The sequence below is a fragment of the Pyricularia grisea genome (assembly GCF_004355905.1).
Source record: "Pyricularia grisea strain NI907 chromosome V map unlocalized Pyricularia_grisea_NI907_Scaffold_6, whole genome shotgun sequence".
Taxonomy (NCBI): Eukaryota; Fungi; Ascomycota; class Sordariomycetes; order Magnaporthales; family Pyriculariaceae; genus Pyricularia; species Pyricularia grisea.
The window spans coordinates 3,211,233-3,221,959 of record NW_022156719.1 but is presented as its reverse complement, the minus strand read 5'-3'; the positions used below and the strand labels follow the sequence as shown (position 1 = coordinate 3,221,959).

The window sequence follows — 10,727 nt, the reverse complement described above, 5'->3', positions numbered from 1 at the left end:
TTTTTTTTTTGTAGACGGCATGCATTTTTGCTGCTGCCTGACGTAACTTTTGCGTTACATTTAACTCGGGCGGCATCCCCTTTGTGATCAAAGGCATATTTAACCTTGGTCACAGAGACCTCCAATTGAAGCTGTGGCAATGGAAGGATGCACAGCGAAGAAGAACGACAGGATGGACGTGGTCGACTTAATTGGCTGTCCATCCAAAAGAGGCAGGAGAATCCCGCGTCTTTACTACACATTTCCATTGCCGTCGTCAAGTCGCCAAAAGAAGCAATATGCTGGAGAGCTGAGTTCACCTACGACCACCTGGCTACAAGTTCACATAAACCGAATCGTTTTTATTCAGATTCATATTATCGGGGATGGCCATGTTAGTATTCATGGTAGATAAGGGCATGCGATTTCTAAAGGGTGTAAGCCGATTGCGGATTGTGGGCTTTGAAGCTGAATCCCGCGGCATTTACACCCACGGCCACCGCGGTCTTAGTCTAAACCCCTACTCAAGATAGTTGGATACGCGTGATCTTTTATATAAGTGAGCAAGGGAGTCCATGTAAAGGTTTTGCTTCAAGAGTAATATAAATACTTGATGATGAGAAGATAATTTAATCGCTAGCTTTCATTGGCATTCTATTTATTCACAAACTTGTCTTACTTATCCCCAAGTGTCTTCTGAAGCTTTACTAAAATCCCAATACATACACTACATCACCCACTTATACCAATAACAATGTCAAAGTTTAAATATTCCATCATCATCACCGGGGGCACAGCCGGTATGGGTTTCGAAGCAGCCACCCAGATGGCCAAAGACTGTCCAGACCACCTCATCGTCATCACCTCAAGGAGCAGCAACGACGACGCAGCCGGCGCCATCAACAAATCCCTCAACCAATCCAACACTCAATTCCTCCCCATCGACCTCGCCAGTCCAAGCGACGTCCGCCGCTTCGCCCGGGACTGGATCGCCGACGAGACCAAGCCGCCCATCAAAGCCCTGGTCTTCAACGCGGCCCTGCAATTCCCCTACAGCCTGACCCTGACCCCAGACGACCGCATGGAAAAGACCTTTGCCATCGCGCACGCCGGCCACGCCCTCCTCTTCCACCTGTTGTTTCCCAAGCTCGTCCCGCGGGGCGCCCGCGTGGTGCTCACGTCGAGCGGCGCCCACGACCCGGCGCAGAAGTCGGGCATGCCGGACGCGGTCTACACCACCGCCGAGGAGGTCGCCTACCCGCCGCCGGAACGCGCCGCCCTCCCCGGCCGCGCGCACTACACCACCGCCAAACTCTGCAACCTGCTGTGGGCGTACGCGCTCGCACGGCACCTTGGTGATGTCGTGCCGGAGAGGGGCGTGACGGTGACGACGATGGATCCTGGCCTGATGCCCGGGACCGGGTTGGCGCGGGAGGCCAGCGGGCTTGAACGCTGGTTGTGGGTTAGCGTCCTGCCGAGGCTCATCGGGTTGTTGAGGATCGTGCTGTTTCCCAACGTGCACACCACTCAGGAGTCGGGTCGTAACCTGGCGAGGTTGGCTGTGGGGGCGGATGTTGAGGGTGTCACCGGGAAGTATTTTGAGGGTAGGAAGGAGATCATGTCGAGCAAGGACAGCTATTCTGAGAAGTTTCAGGAGGATCTTTGGGACTGGACGGTGAATTTTGTGGCTAGGGGGGATAAGTCCGAGGTTGAGAGGTTGAATGCCTTTAGGTAGAGATGTTTCATGTTCAACTTGTAGAGCAAGGAAGCTAAAGCCAACAGCGAAGGCTTTTGATTACCCAGATGGGATAAGCTCAAATGAAGAGATTTTGGGCGGCTGGGCTTCAACCAAGTGTCTAATATATCCTGCTTTACTTACTAAAATACCCCGGCAAGCGAGTTGGGTTTGATTAACTACCCGTAGATAACCCTCAACATTTACTTGGCATCTCAGCCTGCGTGGGTCTATCTGCTGAGTCCATACTGTGTATCTACAAGTTTATATAACTATGCATATGATCGGCAACTTGAAAACCGTTTGATTTGGTTACCACCTCTCCTATCGTATTGGAGATAAAATCCAAAGCAACCTGGCCATTCCGCCAGCTAAACAGCATGCTAACCTCCCAACATCCTTTCTCCTGCCTTCTCGGTGTGATTTACTTCCCAACCAACCTGTATCTTGGTTTCCTGCACTCCACAGAGATCTGACAGACTTTTGTTGATTATCAATTTATAATACTTGGGAAATACCGGGGAAGTCGGAAAACTTGTTAAAATTTAGAGCCGAAAGGGGCAATTGTTTCCTAATAACGATCCATCCAGTGCAGAAGCTCTTTTCCAATTCGTCCATTGGCTTAGTTTAACTCAGGTATAAGACTAAGTATAAACCGTTACTATTAGTTTGTTTGCAGTCATACGCGTGGAAAGACTCCGTCCGTTACCACGTGATGTTATAAAACACAACAAAACGCTATCTGAATAATGAGTTTTAAACGATAGCGTGGAGACGAGCGCTTATTGATGATATTCCTTAATTTCCCCGAACCGCAGTGCTCGTCAGCATGGTTAGAACGTTGGAAATCCTTCCTGTATGCTAGTGAACCCACCTACCCATTCCCGTTCCTCGGCATTTCTCCAGAGTCAGAGCTTATAATGAGGCAATTGCTCTCATGGCTAGTTTTATCCGGTTCTTTCCACTGTGCTAGCCCCGTCCTAAAGCACAGCCGCTAACGCCAAGCGGCGCTTCTCTCCTCAATAACGAAGAAAACTTGCTTGATATCTGGACTGACTTTACAAGACTATCCAATGCATGATTTGCGATGGTCAAGGGTGAGAGGAAATTAAGAAAGGAGAATAAAAAGAAGAGAACAGGGTTCGACCTTTTTGCCAGAATACGAGAAACGGACAATAAGCAAAAATACAAGGTTGAAGAGAATTCGGCTCTAAGAGAGAGGAAGAAAAAGACACTAACAAATACTGGAATCCTTCCTACACAAGTAAAGCTCGTTGGCTTGCTACTGCTCAGTGTATAGTAATATATTACAGTAAAGCCCGTGGCCGTTCCAATATCTGCAACCTTAGTGACTCGAGTCTCGATCGCCAGATGTTTGAGCTCCCTCAAATACTTCCTTCGTCATATTAAGATGCTCTTTAAAGCTAGACAGGAGGCGCCGGAGTTCATCTTTAGCTTCATCGTGCTCGGCTGTACCTTGCATGACTCTAGCCGAGGGCGGTGCAGGTAGAGGTGGAAAATCTGCTCGTAAATCTCCCGGTGCTACAATTAGTCAGGCGATTGAGTTCGGCGCAGACGAAGGGATTAGAAACAACATACGTGTATCAGACGGGGAGTCACACATCTCCTCCAACCTGGGCGAGGCGGGTCCAATCATACTCTCCTCGGGCCCGGGTGATGCAAAATCAACAAGAACCTGTTGAAGCGCGGATGCCGCAGATTCACCAGTGATGTAGATGGATAGTCCTCTGGTGGTTGAAGGCGGGGATCTCCAAGGTAGACCAGCAGTGTACGTCTCGGCGTCTAAACTGAAAGCATTGGACTCTCCGTCAGTGCTAGTGCTGTGGTGCGAACCTGCAGTTGATGGTCGCGTCGGCTGCTCTGTTGCCGAGCCGTCATTGAGTGCCACGGCCATGTGGGCATCAAGATCGATGATACTTGCATAGGAGGATCGATTATCCCACTCGGTGGGCGGACTTGTCGACTCTGAGTGTGTTATATTTTCTGCATCGATAAACTCCTGCTTCGACTTTGGAAACGTCCACCGAAGCGCTTGGCGGTGAGATAGAGCTTTAGTGTCCGTCAAACGTGGGTTGGGTTTGATGGTTTCCATATCTATGTCAAGATTGATTCAGTCAACTGCCAGGTCGAGATCAGTGACTCTCGAACTGCTGGGGTCTCACAATGCATTGCGCCATGGCAGGTTAGATGGTGGCGGCAGGTCGAAGGGCGCCGAAGAATCCAGACGAAAATTAAATGCACGTGCATGTTCCCGACAATAAGTGAGGGAGGGTGTTCGGATCAAAGACTTTTCAAGAGGGCCTTTGAGGTTCGCTATCCTGGGAGGCGGGCGACGCCGACACAACGAGCCTGATGTTTTGGGAATAGGTAAACAGATCCCGTATACTTCGTGTAAGATCTGGGAAATGTCATCATCTGGGGGCTGCTCATCCCCCGGGCGGCTTAGCACTATTCTCGAACCCATCTTCGTCAAAGTCACAGTCCTCGAAGGAAGATGATGGCTGGTCCAATCCAATCTGAGCGCCGGCCGCGGTAAACAATGATTGTCTAATTCCTCCGTGTCCTTCCCACAATCTCTAAGGAACAACAAGATTGGACAGGGACGCCGTTGGAAAAGTGTCATGCGTGTTGAAAATATAGGAGTGCTTTTACACTTGTCAGATTACCAGCCTTTGCTGAGGATTTTCAACCATGCAAAATGCAAAATGCAAAAAAAAAAAAAAAAAAAAAAAAAATGAATCCAGTTGAATATTGATCACCGGCTAGACGAGGGCAGTCCCCAAATGCCCATGTCGATTTCCTTACCGTAGCTGACAATCGGTCGAAAAGCTCAGGAGCCATCCAATGAAGTGTTCCGATAATTGTTTGCCTTTTGTCAAACTTGGTTTCTAGAATGCCGGCGACACCTAGCCACAAACTCTTATCGCCCGAAATCTTGGTGGTATGTTCATATATTTTGTTGTACATAGGTAAGGTGGTTTATTCTACAAGATCATTAGCTCATCTTCTCTCCAAAACGTGATCCCACCATCTCTCAGGACACGCCTTTCCGCCCCTTTGTTCTAGACCCCAGGCGAAAACTAAGCCAACTTTCAAAACGCCAGGCCATGCGGATAAGTGGAGTGTGACAATGTTAAAACAGCGACATGTGATGAAGCAGGGTTGAGTAAACGCTTCATCAGTTCGTCTAGTGTAGGTGCCCCGCCGTAGTATCGAAGCCCAAGACTTCAAGGTCTGAATGTTGTCAAGGCTTCAGTTAGCACCATTTGTCGACGACGCCATGTCGAAACGGCCCTCGATGTTGCAACAACATCCAACCCTCACGATGTCGAAAGGTACGTGTTGGCAGCGACAAGTCCCATAAAGCCCCCACCAGGAGAGCCTTACAGCTTCGGCGGCTCCTTGGGCTTGTCCTTGTATAGATTCGGCTTCCACCCGGCCTGCACCTCAGCATCCAACTCGGCCTGCTCCATCTTGGGCCGGAGGTCTGCCTCGAGCCTCTCCCTCGCCCTCAGGATCTTGCTCTGCAGGTAAAAGGACCCGCCCTTCTCGGGATCGTTGGCGTCAAACAGCCTCTTGAAGCGTGAGTGGACCTCCTCGAGGTCCTCGGGGGTCGGGCTCGGCTCTTTGACATTGAGGATCTGGCACGCCTCCTGCGTCGTCATGCTGCCCGCGCCGCCCATGCCAGCCGCGGTGCCGCCGGCTTTGGCCTGCGCGCGCTGGTACGCCGAGGACTGCTGCGCGTGTCGGTACGCTTCGCCAAAGGCCCGGCCGAAGACGCGGCCGCCGGTGATGATGGCTTGTGTTATTATTCGGTGAGCCTGTAAAGCGCAAAAGGGGGAAGAAAGTTAGCAGCAGATCGAAACGGATGCAAGACCTTTGGGTCTGGAACTCGTTTTATTCGAGAAGAATGAGCAAAGTGGCGGCAGTCAGGCCACGGTAAAGATTTGAGTCGTACCATTGTGAACTTTGTAAAGCGGAATCAAGGGAAACTATGATTCGGGAAAGGACTACTCCCGGCGTATTGTTTTGCGCCTTGAAAAACGAGACTTGGCGTGTCTTGTCGTATTTGGGTGGGTTTCGGCTTGGCTTCTTTTTTTTTATCACGACACGCCGGCCTGGTTGTGTTCAGTCGTCGGAAAGAAGTTCGCGAAAATTCAGAATCGCGGCGCCGGCAAAGTATCGGTCGCCTCCGATACCCATAGATAGAAAAGTTTAAGTGGGTCTTTGTAAATGCTAGGACGCTCGGATCTTTTTCTGGGTGGCTGATTGAAAAGGTACCTTTTTGCAAGTACCTTTTTGGAGTTTTGGTGTTAATAGTGGAGTTGCTCACAAGCTCACCAAATGTGGCCCAGAGTAGCCACATCAGCAATCGCCAACACAAGTTGGAATTCCTCAGGCAATCCCTGTTCTCAGAAAGAAGCAAGATCGCAACTTGGAGGCTGGCACAAACCTGTCACCGATATTTATTTTCATAGTCTTCTCTTTTGTATTTCCTCAGCTCACGTCTTTTCGGTGAAAAGATCAATACCTGGCCGGCGGGGCCATATGCATAGTTGCTGCACGCTCGTCGCACCTCATCCGACCAAATACATGCACAACTGGTTGCGACCGCTTTTTTCCAGTGGAAACCGAATCCGATATCTGCTCCGAGCAAGCATCCAATAACGGCGCTCTGCTCCAACACAACTCCCAAAACAACGATAGATTTACACACAGGGGGTTATCGACTTTCTTCCGATCAGCATGTCGAACTACTACGGCGCACCCAACAACCAAGCATACGGGCCCTCATCGGCCCAGAACCTCCAGTTCTACCCCTCCACATACTCACCCGGCGTCGGCGGCGGCGCACAACCACAACAAGGAAGCTACGGCGGCTACGGAGCTCCCCCGGCGCAGCAAGGTGGCGGCTATGGCGTCTCGTCCGGTGCTGGTTTCAATTCGGGCTTTGGCGCCGCGGCGGGGGTTTCGGGGCGCATGGGCGAGCAGGGCGGCTTGAGGACGGGTCTCTTGGCAGCCTTCTCTACCGAAGGTTACGAGGGTGAGCCGCCGCTGTTGGAGGAGCTTGGTGTGAACTGGGATCATATATGGAAAAAGGTGAGAGAACAGCGCAACGACTCCCCTGCTCGATGCAACAACAATTGCCGGCCTAGTATTAACACAGCTGCAGACACTCGCCGTGCTCAACCCCTTCAAGCGTATAGATCAACACCTCATGGACGACTCAGACCAGGCCGGACCGATACTATTCTTCATCCTTTTTGGCTTCTTCCTGCTATTCTCGGGCAAGCTTCACTTTGGCTACATATACGGCCTCGCGGCCCTGGGATCAATCGCCCTGCACCTCATTCTCTCCCTAATGTCACCCAGCGACGGACCCCACTCCTCCGCCCCCGGTGCCGCACCCCCTTACTCGTCGTCACCCGCGTACCCCGACGCCTCGGGATCTGCCGTGTCGGGCGGCGGCCCAGGCCAGCAGGCGGGCGGCCACCTGTCGAGCACGCTGACCATCGGCCGCTCGGCGTCCGTGTTGGGCTACTGCCTGCTGCCGCTGGTGGGGACGTCGGCCATCGGCGTCGTCATGCCCATGGATACGCCCTTTGGCATCGTCCTGACCGCCTTCGCCATCATGTGGTGCACGTACAGCGCCTCAGGCATCTTTGTCGCCGTCGGCCGCATGCGGGGTATGCGCGGTCTGGTCGCCTACCCGCTCGCCCTTTTCTACGTCGGCTTTGGTATCATGAGCATCTTTAGCAGCCGCGGAAGTGGGTCCATGGCCAAGCTGGCTGACGGTTCGTCTCGTGTTGCTGCATGATCAAAGTGTTTCAAAAACGGGGTTTGGAATGAAAAGAAGAAGAAAAAACAAAAAAAAGGACATCAGAGGCGTGGGAAGAATAGCTCGATGGCTGTCGAAAGGGTTCTCAATGGGCCCGGACATCATCAGAGTGAAACACAGGACAAGCAGCAGTGACCCAACTTCTAGGACCTCAATTGCTCGCTTGTCTGCACGAGGGGGATGGGGCTCTTGTGGGGAGGTGCCTATGATGTGTGAAGGATTGCGGCTTGAACGGGCGCATCATATGCAACGGATTGGCGGGCTTGACGCGCGGAAGATAAGGGGAGCTCTTGCTGATGATATATTCTACACCAAGCCGGCGACAGGCGAGTTTTTGACCCATGTACTTTTGTATAGAAAAGGCGTTGTTAGCTCTGGAGGATGATACACTGGGATATCATGTTATGCATGTTCTGGGGATGCCAATAACTAGCCGTAATGGATTAAATTCATTGATGTGGACTTGGAATGCCTCATTTGGTCAAGCGTTGACAAGAAGCAAGTGCATCCTCCATGACGTCGACCAGCAAGCGGGGCCCCCATTTTGATCATGCGTTCGGCGACAAAGGGGGAAAATTGCAGAGCCATATGCCTCTCCATGAGATAAAGTATCAGCAGTGCAGAAATAAGTCCCAGTAGAACCTAAGCAGAAAAAAGTCTTGTGCCTAGTCACAGATTGACAAGAATAAACGACTATTAGGTATACGCCAACTTCCAAAAGTAAAGCGGCAGAAGCTCAACCACGCGGGAAAGAGAAAAAAAAAAGAGCTGATGATGAAAAGAAAGAAAAGAAAAAAGGAGAAAAGAAAAGCCAAAAGCCAAAAATGCTATATAATGTACAAGACTTCTTGTTCCAAAGCCTAGAATTCAACCCAAATAAACCCAGAACGCCGAATCTGACCATTTCCCCCCTCCCCATGATCTCGTTTCAACGTTCCTCAAGCTTTCTTCTCGGCATGGCAGGCGACCACCGAGTATTGACCACCAGCTCCGGCATAAGTGATCTTTCGGTCACGGATGGCCGTGTTGTCGATCAAGGTGGGTGTCTCGACGTCGTCCGAGGTACCCTGGCCGGTCTGGTAGTTGATCGAGAACCCCCACGAGTAAACCTTGCCGTCTTCGGTGATGGCAAAGGAGTTGTCGGTGCCGGCAGAGACGGACACAATCTTGGGCAGGCCTGTGTATCAATGTTAGCAAAACGGGTTGATAAGAGGTAACCAAGGGGGGGTTTTACATACCTGGAATGACAGTGGGAGTCTTCAGGATGCGAGGCTTCTTGTAATCGTCGTATATGGCATTTTCCTCCGTGAATGCATCCAAAGGCAAACCGGTTTGGTGACCGTCTATACGGCCCCAGACAAGGAGTTGACCATCGGTTGTACAAGCGAGCGAGTGGTGTTCACCACCAGCGATATCCGCGATCTTGTACTCCATCAACGATTCAACCTTGACAGCGGTCAGAACAGCGGCATCGGAGTCACCAGCATCTTGCTCGATGGCGAGCTGGCCGAAGTTGTTGAGACCCCAAGTGTACACGCCACCCTCCTTGTCGACCGCAAAGCTGTGGTAGGAGCCACACGAGATCTTGACAACCTTGATGCCGCGCTTGAGACCGACACCGCCAGGACGGAGGGCCGAGGCCAGCAACTCGCGCTGGACGCAGCGGCGGCCCAGCTGGTTCTGCTCCGGGCAACCCCACGTGTAAAGCTTGCCGGCGCTGTCAAGTGCCATGGCGTGGTTGGAGCCGGCGGCGATTTGTACAACCTTCTTGGGCTCAGGGAGGAGGGTAGGGAATTTTTGGATCTTGATCGTGGGTGTGAAGCCAAGGACGCCATCGCTTGCCTATGTTACGTGTCAGTTAGCTGTCTGGCCCGTGCAAGAAAAGATAATGGTAGTAAAAGTTTTTTTTTTTTTTACTTACCCGGAAGGTTCCCCATCCATAAACACGGCCATCTTCCGTGAGTGCAAAAGACGCGCTATCGCTGGCGGCAACCTGCACAAAACGTGTGCCCTCGGCAACGTCGCTCATGTCAATCTGGGCAGGGTTGCTCTCCACGGGGTTCAGACCACTGTCTTCGCCCTCGTCATCAGAGTCCGAGTCTTCAGCATCCGCATCACGAAGACCGCCATCCCAAGTAGTATCACGCCCAAGCGCACCCTGGTCGTTGACACCCCATGTGAGGACTTTGTTGTCCTTGGTGAGCGCAACGGCATGCATACCACCACAAGCAAGCTGGACAACACCGACCTTATCGGCAGACAGGTTGTGGTTGATACGAGGGCGCTTAACGTCAATAGGCTTCTTGTTCTCATACTTCATGTTACCCAGGCCCAGCTCGCCGGACGATCCCTCGCCGAAGACAAAGACGTCCAGGACCGCGTCGGGAGCATTGTTGATCTTAGCACCAATCTTGACCTTGGAAACGGGAGCGGCCGTCCGCACACGCTTCACAGGACGCGGCTGTTTGATCTCTCTCTCCGGCGCGGGCTTGTCTTCCGCCTCACTCTCGTCTTTTGCGGCCTCGCGGTCGTGGGAAGGCTCAACGGTATCCTCGCGCTTGCGCTTGGTGGGCGAAGACGCAGCCGTTACCTTAGGCTCAGGGTCGGCATTTTCCTTGTCGGCCTCGGGCGCGGGAGTCTTCTTCTTGGTGGCAGCAGCCTTTGCCTTTTTGGGCTGGGCAGATGCGGCTCTCTTGGGGGCCGGGACGGGAGTAGAGCGCTTCTTTGTAGCGGGAGGCGCAGACTTGCGCGATCCCTTGGCGGCTGGCTTTTCTTCCTCGTCTTCACTGTCCTCGTCCTGCGCCTGTTCAACCTCCTCTTCCTCTTCTTTCTCCGGCTCGGGTTCATCGACGACCTTGCGCTTCTTGGGAGCAGCCTTTGTCGCGGCGGCCTTGGCCGGGGCAGCCTTGGCCGAGGCAGCCTTGGCCGGAGCAGCCTTGGGCTTTGCAGCAGCTGTCTTCTTGGCTGGCGCGGCAGTCTTGCTTACACCTGCGCTCTTCTTTGCCGGAGCAGCCTTTTTCGCGGCTGGAGCAGCCGAGGCCTTTGTTGCCGCTGCCTTCTTTGGTGGCATTATTAATATTGACTTTTTAAAGATTTTGTGAGATGGAGAGTAAGTAACAGCGGTGGAAAAAAAAAAATAAACAAGACGCGTTC

At 52.3% G+C, this 10,727-nt stretch overlaps 5 protein-coding genes across 5 annotated transcripts; 2 read left to right on the top strand and 3 right to left on the bottom strand.

The window, feature by feature from the left end:
- Positions 1 to 733: 733 nt before the first annotated feature.
- On the top strand, positions 734 to 1,714 carry PgNI_08939 (uncharacterized protein; the record flags this gene model as incomplete). Its single annotated transcript, XM_031128929.1, has 1 exon — positions 734 to 1,714. The coding sequence occupies one exon, from the start codon at positions 734 to 736 to the stop codon at positions 1,712 to 1,714; it is 981 nt and encodes a 326-aa protein (XP_030979211.1).
- Positions 1,715 to 3,059: 1,345 nt separating this feature from the next.
- On the bottom strand, positions 3,060 to 3,827 carry PgNI_08938 (uncharacterized protein; the record flags this gene model as incomplete). The annotated part of the gene is made up of 2 exons (XM_031128928.1): positions 3,060 to 3,235; positions 3,314 to 3,827. The coding sequence occupies 2 exons, from the start codon at positions 3,825 to 3,827 to the stop codon at positions 3,060 to 3,062; spliced, it is 690 nt and encodes a 229-aa protein (XP_030978961.1).
- An 846-nt stretch (positions 3,828 to 4,673) lies between these two features.
- On the bottom strand, positions 4,674 to 5,884 carry PgNI_08937 (uncharacterized protein). Its single transcript, XM_031128927.1, has 2 exons — positions 5,694 to 5,884; positions 4,674 to 5,556 (listed from the first exon to the last, which is right to left on the bottom strand). The coding sequence occupies exons 1-2, from the start codon at positions 5,694 to 5,696 to the stop codon at positions 5,119 to 5,121; spliced, it is 441 nt and encodes a 146-aa protein (XP_030978962.1). The 5' UTR covers positions 5,697 to 5,884; the 3' UTR covers positions 4,674 to 5,118.
- Positions 5,885 to 6,140: 256 nt separating this feature from the next.
- Positions 6,141 to 8,012, top strand: PgNI_08936 (uncharacterized protein). Its single transcript, XM_031128926.1, has 2 exons — positions 6,141 to 6,835; positions 6,909 to 8,012. The coding sequence occupies exons 1-2, from the start codon at positions 6,482 to 6,484 to the stop codon at positions 7,551 to 7,553; spliced, it is 999 nt and encodes a 332-aa protein (XP_030978963.1). The 5' UTR covers positions 6,141 to 6,481; the 3' UTR covers positions 7,554 to 8,012.
- Positions 8,013 to 8,345: 333 nt separating this feature from the next.
- Positions 8,346 to 10,644, bottom strand: PgNI_08935 (uncharacterized protein; the record flags this gene model as incomplete). The annotated part of the gene is made up of 3 exons (XM_031128925.1): positions 8,346 to 8,751; positions 8,813 to 9,416; positions 9,496 to 10,644. The coding sequence occupies 3 exons, from the start codon at positions 10,642 to 10,644 to the stop codon at positions 8,513 to 8,515; spliced, it is 1,992 nt and encodes a 663-aa protein (XP_030979214.1). The 3' UTR covers positions 8,346 to 8,512.
- Positions 10,645 to 10,727: the final 83 nt, after the last annotated feature.

Coding starts and splice junctions, on each gene's coding strand:
- PgNI_08936 (XM_031128926.1), top strand. CDS start 6,482: ATGTCGAACTACTACGGCGCACCCAACAACCAAGCATACGGGCCCTCA. Junction 6,836..6,908: donor GGGATCATATATGGAAAAAG/GTGAGAGAACAG, acceptor ACACAGCTGCAG/ACACTCGCCGTGCTCAACCC.